General features: G+C 35.8%; 1 protein-coding gene across 2 annotated transcripts in view; it reads left to right on the top strand.

The window, feature by feature from the left end:
* The window catches only part of LOC149784934 (nuclear pore membrane glycoprotein 210-like), a 260,195-nt gene that overhangs the window by 225,442 nt on the left and 9,896 nt on the right, over positions 1-24,857 (top strand). For both annotated transcript variants that reach the window (XM_089978566.1, XM_089978565.1), the window contains 9 exons: positions 245-416; positions 1,639-1,896; positions 2,572-2,704; positions 4,057-4,187; positions 10,459-10,582; positions 11,166-11,312; positions 14,849-15,099; positions 17,119-17,332; positions 19,013-19,135. In XM_089978566.1, coding sequence (XP_089834692.1) covers positions 245-416; positions 1,639-1,896; positions 2,572-2,704; positions 4,057-4,187; positions 10,459-10,582; positions 11,166-11,312; positions 14,849-15,099; positions 17,119-17,332; positions 19,013-19,135 — 1,553 coding nt within the window. The remainder of the gene's footprint in view (positions 1-244; positions 417-1,638; positions 1,897-2,571; positions 2,705-4,056; positions 4,188-10,458; positions 10,583-11,165; positions 11,313-14,848; positions 15,100-17,118; positions 17,333-19,012; positions 19,136-24,857) is intronic.

The raw sequence follows: 24,857 nt of genomic DNA, 5'->3' as shown, positions 1-24,857 counted from the left end.
CATTTGAAAATTAGTGTTAATAATAAAATTAACAATACCATTTCCATCTGAAAACTGAGGGTATATTTAAATATTGTTCAGAGAAAAAAACTGAGGATGTTTGAAGTCTTAGGGCAGTGATAGTTCTCTTATTTTCATAAAATGTCAGTATCAATGGTATTGTCATCTTCAGTCATCAATTCGTATTCTGACAGACTTTTTTGTTTCCGACAGATCGCCTTTATTTTTTATATCCTTCTTACAGGGATGGTGCAGCAAAATTGATTTTTGAAGTTATCTCTCCTGATAACACCCCTGCTGTTCTACATGTTGTAGAATCAGTATTGGAGACTGGTTCAACAGCTGGGCAAGCTGCTCTGCGTATTACTGCCCAGGAGGAGTTTGGAACCAACCAGACTATTGTTCTACTGATAAAGGTAGTCTTGTGGCTTCTTTAATATTGTTCTTTCTGCAAGATAAGATTTCAAGAGTTTGGCTGTAAAGTTTATATCAATTTATGATTTGGTTTTGACATATGCAGTACAAAATCTCTGGAGCTCATTTTAGTTCTTCTATTCCATCTAACACAATATGACCATACCAATCACTTTATGTTGAATTTGTAATGTACTTTAAAAAATTTTTGAGTCATATTTATATATCCTATATATTGATAAATGTGCCAAATATGAATTCTTGTTGTTTTACCTGTCATAATCAGAACACTACTCATCTTATCTTCCTGAGAATCACATGGTCTCTTCCTTGTCACACTTTTAATTCCTTTATTAATCACTGGTGCCAATGCCAAAGATTCTTGGGGAATGACTGGTGATCCATATTGTGAACGGTCTTTAATTAGTCATAAATCACTACACATTATGAATCAGAGCTCTAGTTAAGAAATTAATGAGATAAATATTTTATTCACTGGATAGCTTGTGAACATTATACAACAAAAACATGATACCAGACTGAATCTTAATTATTAAGATATAAATCATACAGTTTAGAATACATAAAATGGCTTAAGTGCCAAGACTAATTCAGGTTGCTTTTCATTACGTTTCTGTATGAGCAAATGTTCTTACAGTCATCAATTACTGTCTTTTAAAACATTCATGAGACATCAAGCACTTGTTCTGATAGCATAGTTTATATTGATAAAATGTGCCATAATTAGACAAGGATTATGCTTACAGTAGGAACAATACACTGACAGCTTTGAATTCAGTGCTTAAGTTATATTGTTTTGCATAATTTGAATGCATTTAAAATTAAGGTGTTTTTAGCATGCAGCTTATCTGATCTTGGATGCATGAAACATTTTTGGCAACTATTAAAACCATCAGACCAAAATTAGTGTGTTGTATTAGCATAAACTGACCATGATTTTGTTACAGTTTTTGTTGCATGTAGACTCATCAAATGAGCATGAACTTAACGAAAACAAACAAATAGTTTTTCATTATTGCATAATTTATTTTGTACCTGACAGAAATGTGGTTTTATGAAAGAAATTTTGCAAAATCTGAACAGCTAAAATACACACTGAGTTACACATACACAAAGAAATTATGCTAAATGTGAACAGCTAAAATACACACTGAGTTACACATACACAAATACAATTTTTATTTTTACTTTCTGCTGTTTTAGGTGAAGCCAGTATCGTACATGATGATAAACTCCAGAACACCTTTGAGAACCTCAGATGGCCAACTGAGTGCAGTACCAAGGGGTGCAACTCTGTATTTCACTATCACTTATCATGATGACGTAGGAGAGCAGTTCTATGCTACCAGTATTCAGATGAAGTACCAATGCAGCCGATATGATCTCATCCAAATCTCACATGGAACTGAGAATAATACACTCATAGTTAAGACATCTCACATAGGCCAAACCATTCTAAAGGTTAGTAGATAGTTCTTTTGGTATCTTCTGCTTCCATTTGTCCAAGATGATAATCATCATATTGGACTAAGGGCATTGCCAAAGAGTATTTTTATTCATAGTATATGATAATAATTCTGGTTGTGGGGAAGGAGAAAATCATTAAAGGCAAGACTTGACTTTTTAATTTTCACACATTAGAGTGTTGTCAAACTTTGTCATAAAAATCAGATAATTTGCCATTTAAATGTCATGGAATTTCATTGAATTTTCATCCTTGAATCCTTAGAAGTTTGGAGATTGTTGTTTGGATAGTTAGGAATGGAGACTGGGAGACTAAGTATGATCAGCTGGGAATAAAATAATCAAGAATGAGTGACTGAAATAGGGAATTAAGCTTTATTTTGCAGATTTTTCAAATGGACTAGGACCCATTTTTGTAAGCAATGAGGTCTAATTTTGGCTTCAGTGGACCCTGTAAAAGAAATCCCTGAAGTATTTGGCTTCAGTGGATTCTGTATTTAATATTATATTAAAACGAGAGAAAAACAAGGAGATGAAAATTGTGTTGTCGCTGATTAAGTAACATTGCCATATAGTAAGATATTGTTAAATTTTGATAGCCATACAAGATTATTTAATTTGTGTTGGTTAATTTCCCATTTTGAATCATGATTAGGTCTCTTTTTATGACAGGTATGGGATCAACATAACCCCTGGCTGATGGACTTTATCAATATACCTGTAGACAATGTCATAGAGCCAGCTAATCTCAAGCTTATGCTGGGAGATATTGTCTGCTTCCAAAGTCCAATTGTCTCAGAGGAAGGTAATATAGCAATCATGATGATATGCAATGTTATTCATATATCTCAGTTGTGTGTGTTGTGGTGGCTAGGCCATCAGCTGTATGTGCCATGATGGTTGGGCCATCAGTTGTATGTGTTATGTGGGCTAGGTCATCAGGTTTATATGTTGTAGTGGCTAGGACATCATTTGTCTGTGTTCTGATGACTAGGAAATCAGTTATATGTGCTGTAGTGTCTAGGCCATTAGTTGTATGTGTTGTGGTGGCTTGGCCATCAGTTGTATGTGTTGTGGTGGCTAGGCCATCAGATGTATGTGATGTGGTGGCTAGACCGTTAATTGTATGTGTTGTGGTGGCTAAGCTATTAGTTATATGTTTTGTGGTGTCTGGGCCATCAGGTGTATGTGCTGTGGTGGCTAGGCCATCAGTTTTATGTACTGTGGTCTAGACCATTAGTTGTATGTGCTCTGGTAGCTACTTTGATGGCTAGCCATCAGGTGTATGTGCTGTGGTGGCTAGGTCATCAGTTGTATGTGCTGTGGTGGCTGGACCATTTGTTGTTTGTGTTGTGGTGGCTAGGTTATCTGTTGTACGGGCTGTGATGGCTAGGCCATCAGTTGTATGTGCTTTGGTGGCTTGGCTATTTATATGCTTCACATGACAATGATAGGGACATATCATGTTACCCATATATGTTTCTTTGTCCTTCATGCCTTGGTTATTGGTCAGTTTGAAGGTACTTTGGTGGCAGCATTTATGTGCAAAGAAACATTTTATTTTTATCAAAGTCAGATGTCATACAGATATTTTGTTATCATGAGGTTTTCACCTGATTTTAGAATACTATTTTTGTCCCATTTCAAGTTCATTGAATCAAATGGACAGATCCAAAGTTAGGATTCAATCCTGCATACCTTGAGTTACAAGTTAGAAATATTGTCGTTTACAGATACAGTATGTTGTACATTTTACCGAAAATTTCCAATGAATGTTTTTATCTTAAGGGTGTTTTAGAGACTTGTATTTCATTGTGATAGGGTCACAGAGTATGAACATATATTCCATATACCTGAAAAGTTTGATGTAAAAGTTTACTGTATCTGAGCAGCTAATAGAAGGCCACAGGTAAATAAATATGCACAAAACCTTACCAAGGGCACATCTCTTTACTGGAAACATTTGCAGTGACCTGCACTTGTATGACATCATTTCATGCATTAGATAATATGTGGGGGGGGGGGGGGGTCCAATCAGCAGGAATAAATACTGTTATGTTATTTTTGACTTGGTGGTTTGCATTTTAATATCATGAATGGACAAAATGCAAGCAAATACAATAAATCCAATATATTATTTGTATTTGTATTTTGTAGGTTACAAAGGTCATTGGTCCAGCAGCAAGGGTCTTTCTATCCAGCAGGAATCAGGCATTGCTACTGTGACAGCCACAGGGACAGCTGTTGTCAAATACTATGTGAATGAAAAGATCTCTACTGAAACAGAGGTAATCCTAAAGCTGTACATGTTCAGTTCTGCAAGGGGTAAAGTATATACTCAAATTTCATTTTGCATCTGTCTGTATGAGTACCGTTTAACATTATTGTCTTCTTCAGATGAAGATTCCCATCTGTAATGAAAACTGAACCTGATGAAATTGGTATTCATGGTTAAGGGATGTGAATAACCTAGAAAAAACAAATAACACTTTTAGGGCTGTTCCTGTAAATTCTACATGGGACCCAAGGAAGGTAATTTTTTAATGTGCAATTTAGAATTTTCTTATCATTTTGATATGAAGTCTTTGAAATCAAAGTACTCTATCATATATTTTTAACACTGCCCTCCCTGGGAACCATGTATGTTTAAATGGAACACCCCTGATAAGCAAGATACATTAATTTTAAGGTTTTACCCATCTGTAATCAGGGATGCAGAATAGGCCTGATGTGACCTGCAGCATGTTATAAGAGTGACTGATGTAGGCAGGAACAAAGGTGACTCATTGGTTAGCATGCCACACTTACAACCGAATGTATAAAGGGTTGAATCCTACCACTGAACCAGTCCAAATTGGCTTTTCCATGATGTGCCTTATGCAAGACATTTTACTCCCAATACAAATTTTACTCCTCGATACAAATGAGCCTACTTAGGCTGCATTGCTTCAAGCATTGGTCTCTCCTGGAATGGATTACAGAAGATTAAGATCCCCATTATTTCCACTTTTATCAGCCAATGTTTTTTTTTAGAAAGCTTGCCAAATTCGTCCTGTGGTTCATTGGTTCTTGAGATTTTTCTGGGTTTTTCCTTAACAACTTATACTGGCAGCCATATCCTGCCTATCTTGCACTGGGAAATGCATAACCCGAAACACAATTGGCACTTTTATGAAGAGAACCATGTGATTCTGCCTACTGTTGCATGTAAGCATACATACATGCCTGGATAATGTGTGCATGCTTGCACTGTGGTTTTCCTCATAGACCTGCCACAACATGCTGAACAAAGTGTGTCACATGAAAAACGTGATTTTGGTCACCACCACCATCTCAACACGGTCATGTTTAAAAAACCCCACAATTTTCAGGAATCTTGGCCCCAAAGTTTTTTCAACAATAACCACACACACACACACTTTTCTTGACCACGGCGATATATGCATGTAATCAGTAGTATGTAAACAGTCGTCCTCAAAGCTCAGCTAAATCTATCCTCAGGTCTTGCAGCTGATATAAGGCAAATAAAAGTAAAGGCAGTCAGATAAACAACCTCCTTTCAGAGATTAATTTTTTAGCTGACAATAGGTAATGCTTTTCAGGATGACTTGAGCCATGAAATTGACCGAAAGACAATAATAAACATATGCTCATGTTTGCAAAGTTGATTTGTGTTGCTAAAGTGTTAACACCTGTATTGGACCAATGCATTTATTACTGCTGTATTTCCTGTAAGGCCTCAGTTAAATTTGAAAATATGATGTTCTTTCCTTTTCCTCAATGAAATGGTTAATTCAAAATGTGATATATATTCATTTTTCTATAGAGGCAAGCATATTTTATCGTCTAACTGCCTCATACAGTTATGACAATGCTAATATTATGGCCATTATGACTAACTCTGTTGTGACCAGGGTTCGCTCAGAGAATACAGCAGGGAAGTTTGACAATAGTACCATCAGTTTCTAGTGAATGCAGAGATGAACACTAATGACACTTGCATTACCTTCAAACCCCCACTGTTGAACTATTGAAGCAGCAAGGTTAAGCATGTGTATTGCTATCTAATGGATTTTAAAGACAGAAACCTGATGTATATTTTATTTAATATCAGTGTGGTTCTGATTATGAGAGTGTTTGCACACGTGTTTGTTATGGTGCTGGTATTTGACAGTAGTCCACCAACTACAAACAAAAATTTCAAAGTGCATTAAATGCTTTGAAATAAACAGACAAGTTAATTGTTTTTATTCAGATTTGAATTTCCAATCATTTTATTTTGGCTTTTGGGAAAAGATAGCTTATTCTCAATTTGACGACATTATTGTTTTTGATCATGTGCGCTATGCGGGAACAGGTCCAGAGTGTTGTCAGTCTTGGCACATGGGATTTAAAACTGACCTTTCCTGAGTTTTCTTGTTACCACACCTGCTGTTTCCATCTTCTGCTATCTTGGTTTCTGTTAAGTCTATGTTACCAGCAAATCCTCCCAATATATTATCAGGTATCAGTCGCTGCAGTGAGCCAGGCCACAACTCAGCCACCTGTTCTAAATTCCATTTTGTATGAGAAATGTTTTGTGATTTCCAAGTCGGGGAACATTATTTTAATCAGATCTGACAAAACATCTACTGCGGGAGATTAGCAAAGTTAGCAAACTGTCTTTATCAACATTTGATGCAGCTTTGGCAAACATAGATTATAGTGATGGTGTATTTTTCACCTGTTCTATATTCCATGGGTTATTATTGGGACCCATCTGGTTGGTCCATTGGCATAGCCATACCTCTGTTGGATCTCATTCCTTTCATCAGTTCAAACACCATTGCCCTGGGATCTTCCTTTATTTTTCAGCATTTCCTATGGTCATGTACTAACATACTTTGATGACTGTTGCTTTTCTTCCAGTGACCATGATATATACAGACATGTAAGTAATACCAGTCAATAAAAACTCAACAAGTAAAATATAACTTTATCGATTTAAAGAAGGCATTTGACAGTGTTAATTGCAAGAGTCTATTGAAGATTCTTAGAGCCTGTGGAATGCCACACAAGATAGTCAAACTCATTAGGAAGTTTTACGAGCATTTCAAATGCAGTGTTATCCTTAACAACACTCTTACAGAGATATTCAAAAGGTCATTTGGTTCCTCATCACCATCAACTGGATAATGTGTCAAACAACATCTGACCATGCCAGAGGGATTCAATGGACACTCTTCTCACACCTTGAAGATCTGAACTTTGCTGATGATCTGGCTGTCATTTCATTACAGCACTCAAATCAAGATAATTGCAGCCTTATTTCCCGGACAGGATGAAGATGACTATCTAACTCACCCTGCCAGGAGAACAATTCAGATGCTACTTTGGAAAGGACTAAATTTAGTTTTAAGGCTCACAATTGAAAAGATCTATAGAATCATTAATGTGAACCTCCCAGACATGAGTGTTTTCCTACCAAGATGAAGTATGTCTGCCATCACTCACTGAAATCTCCAGTTTATGCCAAATTATTATTGAATGTTATTGTTTCCATTTCTTTTCACACCTTGCTTCCAATAACTTTCTGGTAATCCAGCCTGTGATTATGTTACTCTCAATCAGCTTGAGCAAGGCAAGATGATTCAGCATGCATAAATCAATTAACATCCCATTGACTCTGTCAGCAGGGTCAGTTGACTTCACTGTTTGAAGTTTGTCAACATGGATTATACTATATTTAATTAGATGTAATTTTGAAAAGATTAGGGATGAATTATGATTGGATTAATAAAGAGCAGAATCGGCATAAAACTCCATTGATTTGCTTTGGTGTCTGAAGTTTGTTGAGATTTGTAAGCATGCATTATCTCCCATTGTTAAAACAACACAAGCTTAGCAACTGAAGTATCACAAGAAAATAATGCATGGAAATGGGGATTTCAGTGGTTGGAATAAAGTTCAAAGGCATTCTTCCCTTCCATAAAGCTGATTTTAACATCTGCTATGTATTGCAGACCTGCCAACTCTTACGATTTTGCCGTAAGTCTTACAAAAATTACCCATAAAATACAAACTTATGGCATACAAGCAAAAACTACGGAAAAATGATCGTTGCCAAAATATCCAGATAATCGGTTCATCCGTGTTTGATATGGATCTGGGTTTCATATTAGGATTAGGGAAATAAGTAAGGGAACCAGACGAACTTTACAGCAGCACCCCAGATGCTTTAAACTGCACCTATTCGTTCATGCAAAGCGTCTGCATGATCAAACTGTTGATTATAAAATAAAATTTAAATTGGCATCCAGAAAGCGATGCATGTTTAAGATGAAAGGGAAAATGTGTTAATAATTAGCACAGAAGAATTAAAAGGAGTATTCAGATTCTTGTGAATAAAAGCTGGAAAAGACACGGTTACCTTTTTTGGACATAATGTGCCAATTTGAGTATGTCTCGTGGCAGGAGATATAATTGCCATCATCATGTGAAATGGAAAAAATTTCCAAGAATTATGTCAGGTTGAGAGATAGCAACAAGCCACTGAGTTGCATAGGGTTTGGAACTAAAGTTTATGCAACTGTACTAGTGGTAAATAAAGCCAATGCATACTTTACAACTTTTCAGTTGAACATAATGTTTATCGTTGCTTTTAATTACGTTTTCCAGCTTTATAATAGCATTTATTGAGATTTTGTTATATCTTACTGAAAACAGGTCAATGTTACGGGGAAAAATCAACTGCCTTACTAAGACTGACTCAGCATGGTTGGCAGGTCTGGTATTGGCAAGAATGCCAATATAAAACAAATATTGGCCTTTCAAAAATCCAAAAGTTGTTTGTTCCTGTAAAACCTCTCTGACTTCCAAAAACCCAGAGTACTTTTTTCTGCATGGATGAAAAAATCCTGAGACTAAACTTTATATTTTTCATAGCTCATAAGGAAGTTCTCTCCAAATTTAACAACTACACGAGAATTTGCACTTGATGCTGATATTGCAAATGGTTGCTTTACACTTTTTTACTGGAAATCACACTACAAAACTTTGCTTTAGTTCTTTTATATTTTCAGCTGAAATTGGGGCAATAGACTTAACCCTGAAATATATCGAAAGCAAATGTATTTTAAACTCTTATCATCTTTCCCGATTTACTATAAGTACTTCATTTAGTACAAAGTAGGAGGAAGCTGGATAACCCATTATTGACCAGTATTCTTATCACACATTCCAAGCTGTGTACCTCTCACGATATAGTATACTATTGGATACCCAGTCATGTCAATATAAAATATAATGATAAAGCAGACCGCATTAATAAGATAACCCTATCTCTACAGCCATCTAATTTTAAAATACAATATACTGATTTTAAACCTGGTATCCAAAAATCCTTATTTAGTAAGTTGAATGCAACATGGAATGATGCTGTCAATAACAAGCTCCATGTGATCAAACCTACCTTTGGCTTCATTCCCGTAGAACCATCAGTAAGGATAAGGTAGTCATTGCAAGAATTGGAACTGGTCATACTTATATAACCCAGTCCTGTTTATTTAAGGCCCACCTGGGTATATTTCTTGCAATGAACTCTTCACCATTGAGCACCCTATCAATGGCTTCATTCTCCGTCCTATATGTGATTGTTACTACTACATTTTTGATGAAGTAATGGTGTCTTGTATTTGTTTTTTTTTTGTTGTTGAAAGAAGTTAAAATTTATTGTTAATATAGCTTTTGTGCAGCCCATTTCCTTTGAGTATTTTTAACCAAAACATGTACTGTCAATCACCTTAAACAATCCATTATTGTCTGATTTCCCATTGCACACACCTTTTACATTCCCTGTTGATTGGGAGTCTTTGTGTTATGGCCTCGCCATCTTATTGTTATGTTTTTTATACCATTATCTCTTTTTGGTAATCATCCTCTTTTGATACATAAATCTTTTTCTTTTTGTGAGGTTTTTTTAAACAAATGTAAAAAAAGTAGTAAATGATTGGGGCAAAACTTTTGGATTGCTGTTACTAACTAATGAGACTTGTGCAAATAATTTTTTTGTATGTTAATATATACTATAAATATCAGATTTATGTGTCTCTGAAGTCCATTCAAATTCCCAGTTGAACTTTTAAAAATTTAAGGTCACTGGTATATAGGTAGTGTACATGAAGATGGTCAGAGTTTAAAGGATGAAGGTACCCCATATGTCAACTTAAAGGCCATATATTAAAGATTAAAGTTACCCAATATGTCAGTTTTTAGGAGGGGAAACAAGAAAGTTACCATTTACTTGAATAATAACTCCTTTTTAAAATGTTTTCTATTTCAGATAACTTCAAAAGCCATGTCTGTACAGTGTTTGTTTTTTTGTATATTGTATTTCATATAAATGCCATATAAAAAGTCCCAAGTGTAAAGATAAATGTTATCAATGAATTCTGGTTTCAAGATAGCATATAGTACTTCATGGGTTTTCTTTTGGTTATCTCCACTGGATAGTTATAGATTCAGGTGTATGGTTAAGAGGTGTTCCAGTTCTTAATTTATTCTATACTTTTTATGTTTCAGGTAAAAGTTAACCCCTTGAATGAAGTTAATGTCGATAACAATCTGGAGTATCTCACTAATGGACCGTCAGCTGCTAGGGGATACAATGTGCCCATTTACCTTGGTGGGGATATTCCTATAGTAGGTAGGTCATTCTTTAAAAATGTAAAATTGCCCAGGTTAAGTATATCTGAAACTTCAAATTGGGCATATTGTAATGGATCAAAAATCAAAGTATTCTACGTAAGTTTACAATACAGTAAAATCTTTTTCATGTTTGAAAAGAAAATTGACTAATTTCTGTCTAGCAGTCTGTGGTTAAAATAACAAATATATTAAAGTAAAAAAAGCGAAAGATATATATGTTTGCAATTATTTTGAAATTTTGATTATCAGTTGTTTTATCAAAATATATTATGTAAACTTATGATTGATACTTCATTTTGCTCAGGTCTTTGTTCAAAGAATTTTGAGATATAAAAAAAGAAAACAGTATACTGTCAGATCAGTATTATTCATTGGGATATGTATTTTCAAAGTTTTCTAGGTTTTCACCAACCATAAATTTAAAGATGCCATAAGCGTTGATTTTTCAATCAAAATAATAAAATCCCTTTCAGGATCCATGAAATTAAATGCCCTCTCAAAAATGAAATTTTTCATCTAACAATGAAAATTTATACAGATTAAAAATAAATCAATTCACAGTAATTTAACTTTTTTTTCAGGAAATAATTGCAGTGCTATTGTGATGGAGAAATCATATGAGCCAAGTGAGATTCCATTTAAATGCTACCTCAGTATGACTGCTAATATCCAGGATGTTAGTGTCTCTGATCTTTTCATAGTGCAGGCTGTCTTCTTGCCCAAACAAGGTAAGGTAACATGCTCTCCTGTCTTCTTGCTCAGACAAGGTAAGGTAACATGCTCTCCTGTCTTCTTCCCCAGACAAGGTAAGGTAACATGCTCTCCTATCTTCTTGCCTAGACAAGGTAAGGTAACATGCTCTCTTTCTTCTTGCCCAGACAAGGTAAGGTAACATGCTGTCCTGTCTTCTTGCCCAGACAAGGTAAGGTAACATGCTCTCTTTCTTCTTGCCTAGACAAGGTAAGGTAACATGCTCTCTTTCTTCTTGCCCAGACAAGGTAAGGTAACATGCTCTCCTTTCTTCTTGCCCAGACAAGGTAAGGTAACATGCTCTCCTTTCTTCTTGTCCAGACAAGGTAAGATAACATGCTCTCCTTTCTTCTTGCCCAGACAAGGTAAGGTAACATGCTCTCCTGTCTTCTTGCCCAGACAAGGTAAGGTAATATGCTCTCCTTTCTTCTTTCCTAGACAAGGTAAGGTAACATGCTCTCCTGTCTTCTTGCCTAGACAAGGTAAGGTAACATGCTCTCCTTTCTTCTTGCCCAGACAAGGTAAGGTAACATGCTCTCCTTTCTTCTTGCCCAGTCAAGGTAAGGTACCATGCTCTCCTGTCTTCTTTCCTAGACAAGGTGAGGTAACATGCTCTCCTTTCTTTCCTAGACAAGGTAAGGTAACATGCTCTCCTGTCTTCTTTCCTAGACAAGGTAAGGCAACATGCTCTCCTGTCTTCTTTCCTAGACAAGGTAAGGTAACATGCTCTCCTGTCTTCTTGCCCAGACAAGGTAAGGTAACATGCTCTCCTGTCTTCTTGCCTAGACAAGGTAAGGTAACATGCTCTCCTGTCTTCTTGCCCAGACAAGGTAAGGTAACATGCTCTCCTGTCTTCTTGCCTAGACAAGGTAAGGTAACATGCTCTCCTGTCTTCTTGCCCAGACAAGGTAAGGTAACATGCTCTCCTGTCTTCTTGCCTAGACAAGGTAAGGTAACATGCTCTCTTGAAAACAGAATTCGTTGAGAAACTGTCTTCTTACCTAGACAAGGTTGTTGTTGTTGTTATAGGGTTTAATGCCATTTTTCAGCACAAGTATAAACGGTGAGGAAGAGCCAGGGAAAACCCAGGAAAGAACCACCAACCCACGAGAAGCTACTTGCAAGCTTTCTCACGTGCCCACATTGGCTGAGCCTGAGACTCAAACCCACGCAGGCAAAGGTGAGATGGCAGTGATCCATAATGGTGAGTGCTTTAGACCACTTGACCACTCAAGGGCCCCTCTTAGACACGTTAAGGGTAACATGCTCTCCTGTCTTCTTGCCTTGACAAGGTAAGGTAACATGCTCTCCTTCTTTCCTAGACATGGTAAGGTAATATATGCTCTCCTGCCTTCTTGCCTTGACAAGGTAAGGGTAACATGCTCTCCTGTCTTCTTGCCTTGACAAGGTAAGGGTAACATGCTCTCCTGTCTTCTTGCCTTGACAAGGTAAGGTAACAAGCTCTCCTTCTTTCCTAGACATGGTAAGGTAATATATGCTCTCCTGCCTTCTTGCCTTGACAAGGTAAGGGTAACATGCTCTCCTGTCTTCTTGCCTTGACATGGTAAGGGTAACATGCTCTCCTGTCTTCTTGCCTTGGCATGGTAAGGGTAACATGCTCTCCTGTCTTCTTGCCTTGGCAAGGTAAGGTAACATGTGCAGTTTTGATTTAGGTGGTTTGGACAAATCTTGTAAAGAATTTTAGAACATGTCTTTGTGAAGGAGGATAATCAGAAAACTTTTGGGTCAATATTCAGCATTTTAAATGGTGAGAATAGAACAGAATTGAGTATATGGGTTTTTGACTTGCAGCTCTAGCCACAATAGATATTTTGTTATTTATAGGATTTTACATTCGTACAGTCGAGAACAGAATTACATGACTTCATTTTTTTTGTGGTCATAATTTTTCATGGTTTTCCAAAATTTTAATATACGTTAAATTATTAATGTGCTCTGCTTAGAAATGGCAATTATGACAAAGGCATTTTATGTTGGGAGTTGAAATTTGAGGTTGAGACTAACCATGAAATTTAAAACTTTATGAAGTGAACTCTTAGCACTTGAAATTATCCCCAAAATGATATGGGTTGTCAAATAGACTATAGGACTACTAAGGTGGCCTAGTGGTTAGAGCATCCACCTCGGATGCAGGAGGTCGAGGGTTTGAAACCCAGCTGAGTCATAGATATATAAAAATGGTGCTAGCAGCTGCCACACTTGGCACTCAGCATTATGAGGTTAGAGCTAGGACTGGTCAGGCTGGTGTCAGGATAATGTGACTGGTGGGACATGATGCCCCACTGCTGGACATCACTATAAACTGCCACTCTGCAGACATCAAAGCGATATGACTGAAAATTATTAAAGCTACATTAAAAATCCAAATCACACACACACATTTTGACACAACATCAACCATTCTTTTCCATTAACTAAATTACTGCAAACAAATGACAGAATGAACTTTCAGAGGGTGGTGCAATGAATACATTGTAATATGACTGAATATACTAGAGAACTATTTTCTGAAATCAAAAGACCTAAGGCTTTATGGTTGACCAATGTGACCATTTCAAAATTTCCAAACCCAATACTGAACAATATCATTGTTGTTATAAATATACTGTTTTAAATATTCTGGAACAAGAACTTGGAATTCCTTGCCCACGTTTTAGATCAGCCACTTCTGTTGAAATTTTTATTTCAAGCTTGATTTTGATCAATTTCTACATGTCAAATTCATGTCTTGCCAACTGTTTTGTCTTTGTTTATACAGATGTAAGCCTTTAGTTCAATATGACTGATATTTTCACAGTAAAGTCAGATGTTGGTTGTGCTGAGGATAGTTTATCCTTATTGGGAATTCAGCCATGCTTCGTTTGAAGGAGACGTTGGATGTGCATAAATTTCCTCCTTTCACCTATTCTCCAAATCTTAATGTGATCAAGGAATGTATTTGACGGAAAAGTAAAATTTGTGTAAATCATGTTTTTTTTCAAGTATATTTTCCCAATCACATTACTATTAACCCCTCCCACCATTCTCAGCAAATGTGAGCATCTTTATTGACTCAGCTTAGACTGGTGAACAAATAGTTAATGAGTAGCCTACAAGCAGTGGTAAATGGAAGAAACCAGTATTTCCCCCGAGTTGTTTCCCTTTGTGTTATATAAACATAAAAGACCAAAAGATGGATTGCTGAATTCCAGAGGCAATAGAGATTGTTTCTTAACATAAATGTTTTAAAGCATGCATTCTCAGAGAAACATTATTTAAAGATTAATTTTCTTTCCACATACTCAGTAAATTTTCATTTCTGTATTTTGCCTTGCTTAACTTCAGTAATCTAGCTGTTGTGGAGTGTACATAAAACTGAGTTATCCTAATTAGATAATGTTATACAGTGAGTTGTTTTTTTTTCTTCAAAGAAATTTATTTGATGAACTAACTTTATTATGGTCTTTTTATGTTCACAGAATTGAGGTTAATATTGTGAACTAACTCATTTCAGGAAAATATGCCTGCAATATTCAGGCATTAAATGGCAGACATGATCAGCAGTTAAGTGTACTTGAAAGTGTCCTTGGCCTATATGTAAAGGTCAAGGCCAGGGAAGGTCAAACAGAGATTGTATCAGTCCCTCACAGCATGAAGTTTTTGCCATCCATGTATATCCACAATGCAGAGATCCACTTGTCCACTGTCAGCACTGTATCCTCAATCCGGATATCGACAATTCCTGATCTTTTACAGCATATTCAGGTATCTTCTTGTTTACATTGTGTGAGTTTTTCTTGTCATGAGTTTATGTATGCATGCACACTGAAGTTTTAGATAAATATTTAAAGAAACAAAAAGAATTGTTAATGCGAAATCAGTCTTTTGTTATTGCCTCCATTATCATCCAAAGTACTGTGATTGCTTAGCTTCACTTATCCATAGTTAGTGTATTACACTCTGTTAGGATGACCGCAATTCCAGCTCAGTAGTCAGCCTTCTCATGTTATTGCAGCAGGGACCTGTCTAGTTGTCATACACGTGTTACACTAAACAACACAATTTTGACTCACAAAGTACCCTACACTTTCCTGTTTATTCAAACACAATTTGCTGTAAAACTTGTGAAATAAATAATGCGTGAGAGACACTTCTTGACACTGCAATATATGCCTGTACCCTGTATGAACAGGATACAGTCATGATTTGCATAATTTCTTTCTTAATACTTTTGGAACATTCTTGATACTCTTGACATTCTTGGAATACACTTGATATGATTGGAATACTATTTATACTCTTGGAATACTCTTGATATTCTTGGAATACTCTTGACATTCTTGGAATATTCTTGATATGATTGGAATACTATTTATACTCTTGGAATACTCTTGATATTCTTGGAATACTCTTGACATTCTTGGAATATTCTTGATATGCTTGGAATACTCTTGACATTCTTGGAATTCTCCTGATATTCTTGGAATAATCTTGTTACTCTTGGAATACTCTTTATACTCTTGGAATGCTATCTTCCCTGGGCAGTTGATTGCCACAGAGGTGATTAAAAGGTAAAGACAGATAAATAACCACCACTCCACAGATTATATGCTTGACTGACTATATCTAAGGTGGTTTTGTGTTTGCCTTTCCTTTGAACACTGCCGTGGTAGAGACCAAATGGCAGCATAGGTAAAGTACATGAAGTGGAACAACCCATATATATATATATATATATATATATATATATATATATATATATATATATATATATATATATATATATATATATGTTCCAAAGTGTGTTTTGATGTCCTAAGTAGGATCATTGCCCACAACCCCAAAAGTCAGTGTTGTTGAATTTGAAATAAGTTATCTACTTATATGAACCTAAAGACAATGGTTGTAAATGCAACTTTGAAAGAAGAAAAATCTTTGAAGAATTTAATAACATTTCAAAAAATAAATTTGTAGTCTTAGTATTGTCAAATATCATCACCACAGAAAACATGTGCACACATGCACAACCATGCAGACATGACACCAAAAATTCGACCAAGTCTTAACTAGATGTAGTCATTTCTTTGTAATAGTTCAGTGGGGAGTAGGGTTAAATGTAATTCAAGTGTCCTTAGAATCCCCATGGAATTATCAGACCAGAGGGTAGTGTTCAAACATCTCCAAGGATCCTGTAGAATTTTCCTCAGCATAGGCATGATCTTTCTGTAAGATCACTGCTATGAGGGAGTGTCAAACATGCAATGGCCACATTGGTTCAAATGTTTAACCCGTATAGTTACTTTTGGGATTTGGTTCTGCATTCATGCATTGTCCCTGTGGTGTCTCTATATCAACGGAAGTCAAACATTCCAGAATGACTAACATTGGTATAGTGATTGCAGTATGTGCAAAAAATAAAATGCTCCCACTTCTTGCTGTACTTTGCAAAGTAATAATCTATAAACCAGGAGTTATAAAATTTAGTTTTGACTGGCTTTGTTTGCTTTGCTACAAAGATAAATCTGCTTTTTGGGGTGTTGGTTTCAAGTACAACTTGCCCTTGAGCCATATAAGTTTCCATTATAGGTTATTGTTTGATTCATCTTGAGTTTCTAATAATTAACATTTACTTTTATTCTCAAAACCAAATCATTTTGTTGGTTTTATTTTTTAAATTAAAGACTACATTTTTTTCTCCAAGATGTAAATGACTCAGACTTTTATTTATTTTGTAGGCTGGATGAGTTTTTTTCCTTCATTGAAAATTTAATTTTTATTCACTAGGTGATAGTGAGTGACCCCATCATCCTTGAAGCTCAGGCTCCAGAGAAAGATTCCCAAGCCAGATCAGTGGTCCTTTATCCAATCAGATTGATTGACTCTCTCACATTATGGGATAGAGATCAGCTGGATGTCTCAGTGGAGGTGATTTGTCAGAAGATAGGTCAAAAGGTTAAGATACCTGTGTACATCAAACTGATTGGTCAAAGACCAGAGGGTAAGAGTTAATTGTGTAATGATAAATTAGTTTTTCATCATTGATGCTACCATTAATGTTTGATTGTTTTTGCCATGCCAATTCACAGTTCTTAAAGAAAGTATGTTTTGAGAACTTTCAATAATTTCAACTTCTCAAATAGGCATGGTTCACTTTAATACATTCTTGTATAAACAAACTTGGTCCCTTTTTTCTTATTTTTTTAAGCTTTTCAAATATTAGATATTTCTTCCTAAGTTTTCACAGAGTTCAAAAATTTTGAACATTTTACAACTGAAAAGGTTGCTTCCTTTCTTTGGATAATTCATGATCATTGGAATTTTCCCCTTACTCAAAGCATAAATGTCTTAGAGTTTGAAATTTTTGGCAATATGATGCCTTCACCTGAAGCTACTGTTGATAATGTAACTTATAATGGTCATGTGATACTTTAACTGAACTACATGAGTATCATGTGCAGGAGTGCTTCAGTCATTTCAATGCCATTGACCCACATACTCGGTTCACTTCATTCATTTCAATGCCATTGACCCACATACTCGGTTCACTTCAATCATTTCAACACCATTGACCCACATACTCAGTTCACTTCAGTCATTTCAATGCCATTGATCCACTTACTTAGTTCACTTCAGTCATTTCAACGCCATTGACCCACATACTCAGTTCACTTCAGAACAAGAAGAAAGTGGCACATTTCCATTCTTGGACACGTGTATATGCATAAATGATGGATCAACCAAAGTCACTGTGCAAAGAAAACCAACCCGCACAGACCAGTATCTTAACTTTTTACAGTAATCATCTGGAACATAAGAAGTCTGTGGTGAGATCTTAATTGCAGCAAGCTGACCACTAGTTACTGATGAGATCGAATTGAAGGAGATCATGTGAAAGATGCACTACAACTAAATAGCTATCCAGAATGGATTTCAAACTCCAAGAAAAGAAGAAAACAACACAAATTAAAACTAGTAGCAGCCCAGATGAAGACAGCATTGGTCTGCCTTACATCTGTAGTGCATCAGAAGTCCTAACTAGGATTCAAACAACATGCGATCGATGTGTATCACATACCATACAATTCTTTAAGAGAACAACTTTCACATGTGAAGGTCAAAACAGAAAATTCAAAAAAATGTGATGTTTATCACATTAGATGTAGTGATTGTGAGAATGACTATATTTCTGAAACGGTTGGAGCGTTAGAAACGAGGATTAAAGAACATATCAGAGTCTTGTGTAATGCATAAACATTGCAGCAGAATGGACATTCCATCATTCCCAGTTAGCCAAGGTCATCACATATAAAGGAAGATTAAGGACGAAGTTGAAATACATATCACGTGACCATTATAAGTAATATTTCATAATGAAACTGAATATTGGGAAATTTGTATTATTTGAAACAAAGTGAAGAGGTTCTGATAATTCTTGAAGCTTTTTTTGTACGATTGGGATGGGGGAAGGGGAGCTTGCCTGGGGGAACACTTTAATGGGATGTGAGTGAAATATGAATAAGAATTTTTTGATAATGTACCACATGAGAAACTCTTGGACTTTGTGAGGGAATGTGTTGGGTGTTTTTATATGTTCAGTCTGTGTTTATACTTGTTGTTTGTATTCTATATCCAAAATATACACCTTGTATCTAATCCATACAGGTTTTGTCTCATACAGGTTTTGTCTACAGTAGAGGAGAGGTGGGATGGAGGACACTCCTGAGCAATATCTTTAATTATTACCAATACTGGTTTATGCTAATTGTCATCATCGTTATCACTGCTCTTACAGTACTGTTTGGTAAGTATTTTGTATAACTGTGTATTGCCATTTTTTTTTCTTCTCAATATGATCTGCATCACAACAAATTCATCCCAGCATGATACAGTACAGTGGTCCAGTGTGATACATATCACAGTAGTGATCCCACTATGATACACATAACAATAGTGATCCCAAATTGGTATACATCACAATGGTTATACATATATTGGGCTAAATCATATCAGGCTCAGTGTTTTATTATTGATATGTTAAGATTTTGTATCAGGATCATTGTGTACTATGATACCTATCATGTTCAGTAACCAATAAGAAGTTTTCTTTTCATATATTCTATAAAGTTGGTCCACAGAGGCATACAGTATATTGTTCAGCTGTAAGATTTGAATAATCTGTGACATTCAGAGTATCATGTGCTCAAAAATGGCATTAATCCGACAATATAAGAAAAGACTGCTCCTGTGGCCTGGTGGTTAGAGCGTCCACCATGGATGCAGGAGGTCGTGGTTCAAACCCCAGCTGAGTCACACCAAAGACTAATAATAATGGTACTAACAGCTGCCTCACTAGGTGCTCAGCATTAAGAGGTCAGTGCTAGGACTGGTCGGTCTGGTGTCAGGATAATGTGACTGGCTTGGACTTTGTGCTACATGTCTGCAGCATGATGCCCCAGTGCTAGACATCACTGCAAACTGCCACTCTGCAGACATCGTAGCAATATGACTGAAAAATTGTTAAAGCTCCATTAAAATTCCAAATCTCTCACACACACACACACACACAATAACAGAATTTCTTTGTCAGCCAGAGTAGCTATGATAAACAAGTGATTCACCTTTTTTCTTCTGTCTTGGAAGAAAAATTAATTTTATTTGGAAAAGTTTATAGCCCTTAATGCTTCAGCAGATATAAATCATTGTTTTACAAGTAATGGAATAATTCAACAAATGAATCAACCATAAGAATTATGTCTGACAAGTTACAATAGTAAGAAAACCAGTCAGGGACCTGGGCTGACTAAATCTATTCAGTCATCATCTTCCTTAAGTTTATATTCTATCAAGCCTCTGTGGGAAACCAATCAAACAGATCCCAAAACCACTGAGAACCTGATGAGTTTTTATGAGAGAGCATCAGCACTCTTGTCCAGCTCTTCTACACTTACAGTTGTTAGAAGAAATGAGAAAACGAACAAAAAGCACTATCATCAAGTTAGAGAGCATTTTTTGGATATACAGTAAAAACTATTATGAGTGAACTCTGCTATGAGCAACCACCTGTCATTTCCGACCACAATCGTAATGCACCGATCAATTTTATTATATAAATGCTGTCATGAACAACCACCTGTTAAACGTGACCAGCAACTGCATTGTCTTGGCAAAATATGCATTCGACACAGCTGTGAACAACCACATCGCAAAAACGAGGATATAATCCACCAACTTTTATTTAATTTCTGTAACAACAACTGATTATACCATTCTAAAATAAAAAAATATTCTGGCTACCAATTTCTAAAATTTTGTACATATGCTTAAAGTACATGTAGATTATTCCCTAGTCTGGTTCCCTGCTTTGTGTGCTCCTTGCATTGTTCTCCGCTATACGTATGGGGAGAGCAACGTAGGAGCATATGAAGGAGGGAACCAGACTACTTATTCCTGCAGTTAGCCTGCTTCCTGGTCTTATCGTAGATCTTATGTATGAGTAGGACCCAGCATCCCTATGAATGACCATATCGCAAGAACATAGACACCCAGCATCCCTATGAATGACCATATCGCAAGAACATAGACACCCAGCATCCCTATGAATGACCATATCGCAAGAACATAGACACCACTGACCAATCAAATGTTACATCAGCTTGATTAATTACGCTTGTTCTTATAAAAAATAAACATAAAAAGAATAATAATAATAATAATTTAAAAAAAGGATTGTGGCTACCATTGATAGATGCTACAATCTGTAAAGCAGGCTAATGTACATATCACGAATTGCCATTGAAGTGCTGATATTGAAGTAGTGGTTGTGTATATTGTTTATCTTTAGAGTTAATCTGTATCGCCTGGGGGTGAATCGGGTCACTGTCTATTAAACTAGCAAGAGAGAATTGTTTGCGGGATTTGATTGATGGTGTTCAGGACTTGTGATGTTTGTTGGGTTTTTTCCCCTGTGTTAAGTTATTACATCCCAATCAAAGCTATAGTCTATTCAAGTCGGTGCAAACAGGTTACACACTTTGGTTATTGAGTTAATTCCAGTATGTTTTCTTTGAATGAAGCCGTTCACTTTTGTCTCAGAGTAAATGGTTCTGTTTCTAGATGAGATAATTGTTTCCTTTTATTCATTAATTGTTAGATATTTTATGCACATTTATGGAGTTTTCATATTTTCAAAACCGTCTTTATGTTCAGTATTACAACTGAGCACTAATGATTTTATCACCTAGAACCTTAATAACAATGGAAGAACCTCCAACTAAAAAGAGAAAAATTTTAAGGCTGGAGAAAATAATTATTGTAAATGAAGCGAAAAGGATCAGACCACTCGCAAAAAAAGCGATTTAAACATCAGTAAAACAAATTTAGGTTGTTATATAGGAAAAGGAATAAACCAGAAATGATTTCTTATGTTAATATATATGATCTTTAAATGTAAATGTGATTCATGTTTAATGATAGAAGTATATCTTTATTGCTATATAATTTTGTTTTTAGATGAATGCATACAATATTTTAGCAAGAACTATTAATAAATAATATAATATATGTACAGTGATTGTGGTTATTTTTCTTTAAACTGTTTTGAAACTGGACCTTGGAAACGTCTTTTTGTACAAACCTGTTATGAGACCACCTGTCTTGAGAGACCTTTTTTTTTTTTGTTGGCAGAAGGGGGGGTCTCTCATAACAGGTTTTACTGTACCAAAAACATGCTATACAGCTGGTAGTGATTAACATATCTGTTTTAAATGGGAGTCCAGGCATTTTTAACTTTGTCTTTACAACCTTTTTAAGATCTTTGCCTTCTTTCTTAAAAGGCTACATGATTAATTTTATTTATTTGCAGGTTCTTATCTTGAGGGTTTTTTATTTGTTCACTTTATGTTTAATAAAATATACTTTTAATCAGCACTGTATAGCCAGTCTTGTGCTGGCATGCTGTTAAATATTATGCATATTTACAAAACAGACATATAGTGTATGTACTCATGAAGTCCAACTACAGACAACATTGATCCTGACCCACTAGCACATTTTGTGACCATATCCAGGTCTTTGCAGTTTACTTTTGGACTCAACTTATAAGCAAATATATATAGTCTATATGATAAGTCTTCTGACTGCATTTTGAGCAGCTGAGAGACATTCAGTTATAGAAAATGTACGTTTCTTATTCTGCCTTTTGACCTACCTATCAAGAGACATTCATTTATAGGAAATGTACAGATCTTATTCTTTGAAAAATAATTTTGAGATTTAAGACATTACAATATTTGTGAGTACCATTTCCCATGTTTATATTATTACATTGCACATAGTACAGAAGAGTGCATTAGCTATATGTATATATTTACATCAAATGGTTAGATTTTACTGGGAGGGATATATTTTTACCTGTGGTTCCAGATCGTTATATATTTTAATTGGCAATTAACCATACAGTTTATCTTTCGACTTGCAAATTAGCAGACAGTGTGACCTCGTTATAACTTTTTATGGGCAGTGGGTTTAGGGGAGTGGAGATGGTGCAGGAGTGTCCATTTAAATGTTTTGCAGGTCACATATGAGGGATGTACAGGATATACACTAAAACATGTCTTGAAGCCCACAGCTGTGGGACCAACTGTTGTGAGAGACTGAGTACTCCATGCAGTGATACACACGCAAAAAGATAGTATTCTTCCAAACACTTATCACTACCTTGTATCATATACCAATCACCTCTTTTGTCTGTCAGTCAAATCATTCACAGTTCTTGTAACCACAATCGCTCTTGAACCCTTGAACTGATTGGATAACCATTTGGTATTTGAGTTGCTTATTTTTCTTAGATGTGCCTTTTCATTTTTTGGGGGTGGGGTGTGCGGTTAAGAGGTCTAAAATTTGATTAAGTTATTGGATCATATCATTTGTATATTAAATATTTACCTTAAATATTTACAGCATGTTTTTATGTTTTCTAATTTCATGGTATTTGTTTTCTGTAATAATATCATTCTATATGTTTTTTTTATGTTATAGGTGTTGTCTAATGTTGTAAAGCACTTTGAGCTTCTAAAGATTAGGCACTATACAAAGTCCTCATTATTATTATTATTATTGTTATTATTATTATTATTATTATTATTATTATTATTGTCCTTTTTCCCACCAATTTTAGGAATCATTCGGCAATTTTGATGCAGTTTGGTACAGTTTTTCTCAGAGTTCATGTGCCTCTTTATGGGTTTAGTTTCATTTACTCCATTGTGGACCATGTTATGCCACTTGATAAGCAAATTCTTATGTTAACATGGAACCTTTGAATGTTGCTTGCAGTCAGCATGTTTCTAGAACCTTTTATATTTTCTGGTGGATTTTAATGCTGACATGATCCAGTAGGCCCAGATGTGCTATTTTCTGCAACATTTTGGACAGTTATGGTCCTTGTCAATCAAGATGTGGGATATAGGTTGTAATGAGCATTTCAGCATATTCTGATGCAGTTTGACGGGACTATTGTTTCTTTGACCTTGATATGCATTTTTGGGGTTTAGTCTTATCCACAACATTTTGAACAGAGTTATGGCCCTTGTCAGTCAGTACATATCTTTACATGTGATGTTACTTGTACTGAGGCTTTGAAGAGCAGCATTTCAAGCATTGCATGTTATCATTTAGAGGAGTCTTGGGCACTAACAGTTTATCTCAGCAAAGTTAGAAGGGTATTAGATATTTTGCCCACGTGTTCATTTTGTTAAGTTGTTTCCCATGCCATCCATGACTTGTTTCTTACGGCATCCATGTCTGGGACCCTTATTTACTGATACGTGAAAAGTTATATGCGGATGCATGATGGGGAGACCAACTCAGCTATACCAAATCAAGGTAACTGTGACTGAATTTTCATGCTTGAGTGACTTCTGTATTTTCAACCATTCATTCATGCAGTCCTCAATATCTTGAACCCACTTTCATGAAAATTGGGGGCGGGGCCAAGTGGTCTAAAGCACTCCATTACTGATCACTGCCATATCACCTCTGTCTGCGTGGGTTCGAGTCTCGGGCTCGGCCAATGTGGATATGTGAGAAAGCTTGCCAGTAGCTTCACATGGGTCGCTGGTTATTTAAGGGGTTCCTCCACCATTAATACTGGCCACCATGTATAGCCTATCATGTGCTGAAAAATGGCGTTAAACCCTATAACAAAAACAACAACATGAAAATTGGTTTTTAGATGCATCTTAATAAGAGTAACTCAGCTATGCTAAAATTAATTAGATGAAATCCAATTTCATTCTTGAATGATTTCAGTATTTTCAGCCTTCTATTCATTACACCCTCTAAATTATGGACCTTATTTCACCTTCACTCAGTGAAATTGGTATGTCTGCATTTCAGGCAGATTAACTAATGCCATACAAAACTAGGTGTATGTGACCCATTTTTACTTTTGAGTGACTAAAGTATTGTCAGCTATCTGTTATGGTCACAATATCTTGGACCCAATTCTAATGACACTCATAAAA

This window comes from Sinohyriopsis cumingii, chromosome 13 (assembly GCF_028554795.1).
Source record: "Sinohyriopsis cumingii isolate HCF-2022 chromosome 13, ASM2855479v2, whole genome shotgun sequence".
NCBI lineage: Eukaryota > Metazoa > Mollusca > Bivalvia > Unionida > Unionidae > Sinohyriopsis > Sinohyriopsis cumingii.
Note: the sequence above shows the minus strand (reverse complement) of the source record. Positions and strands in the feature narration are given on the sequence as shown.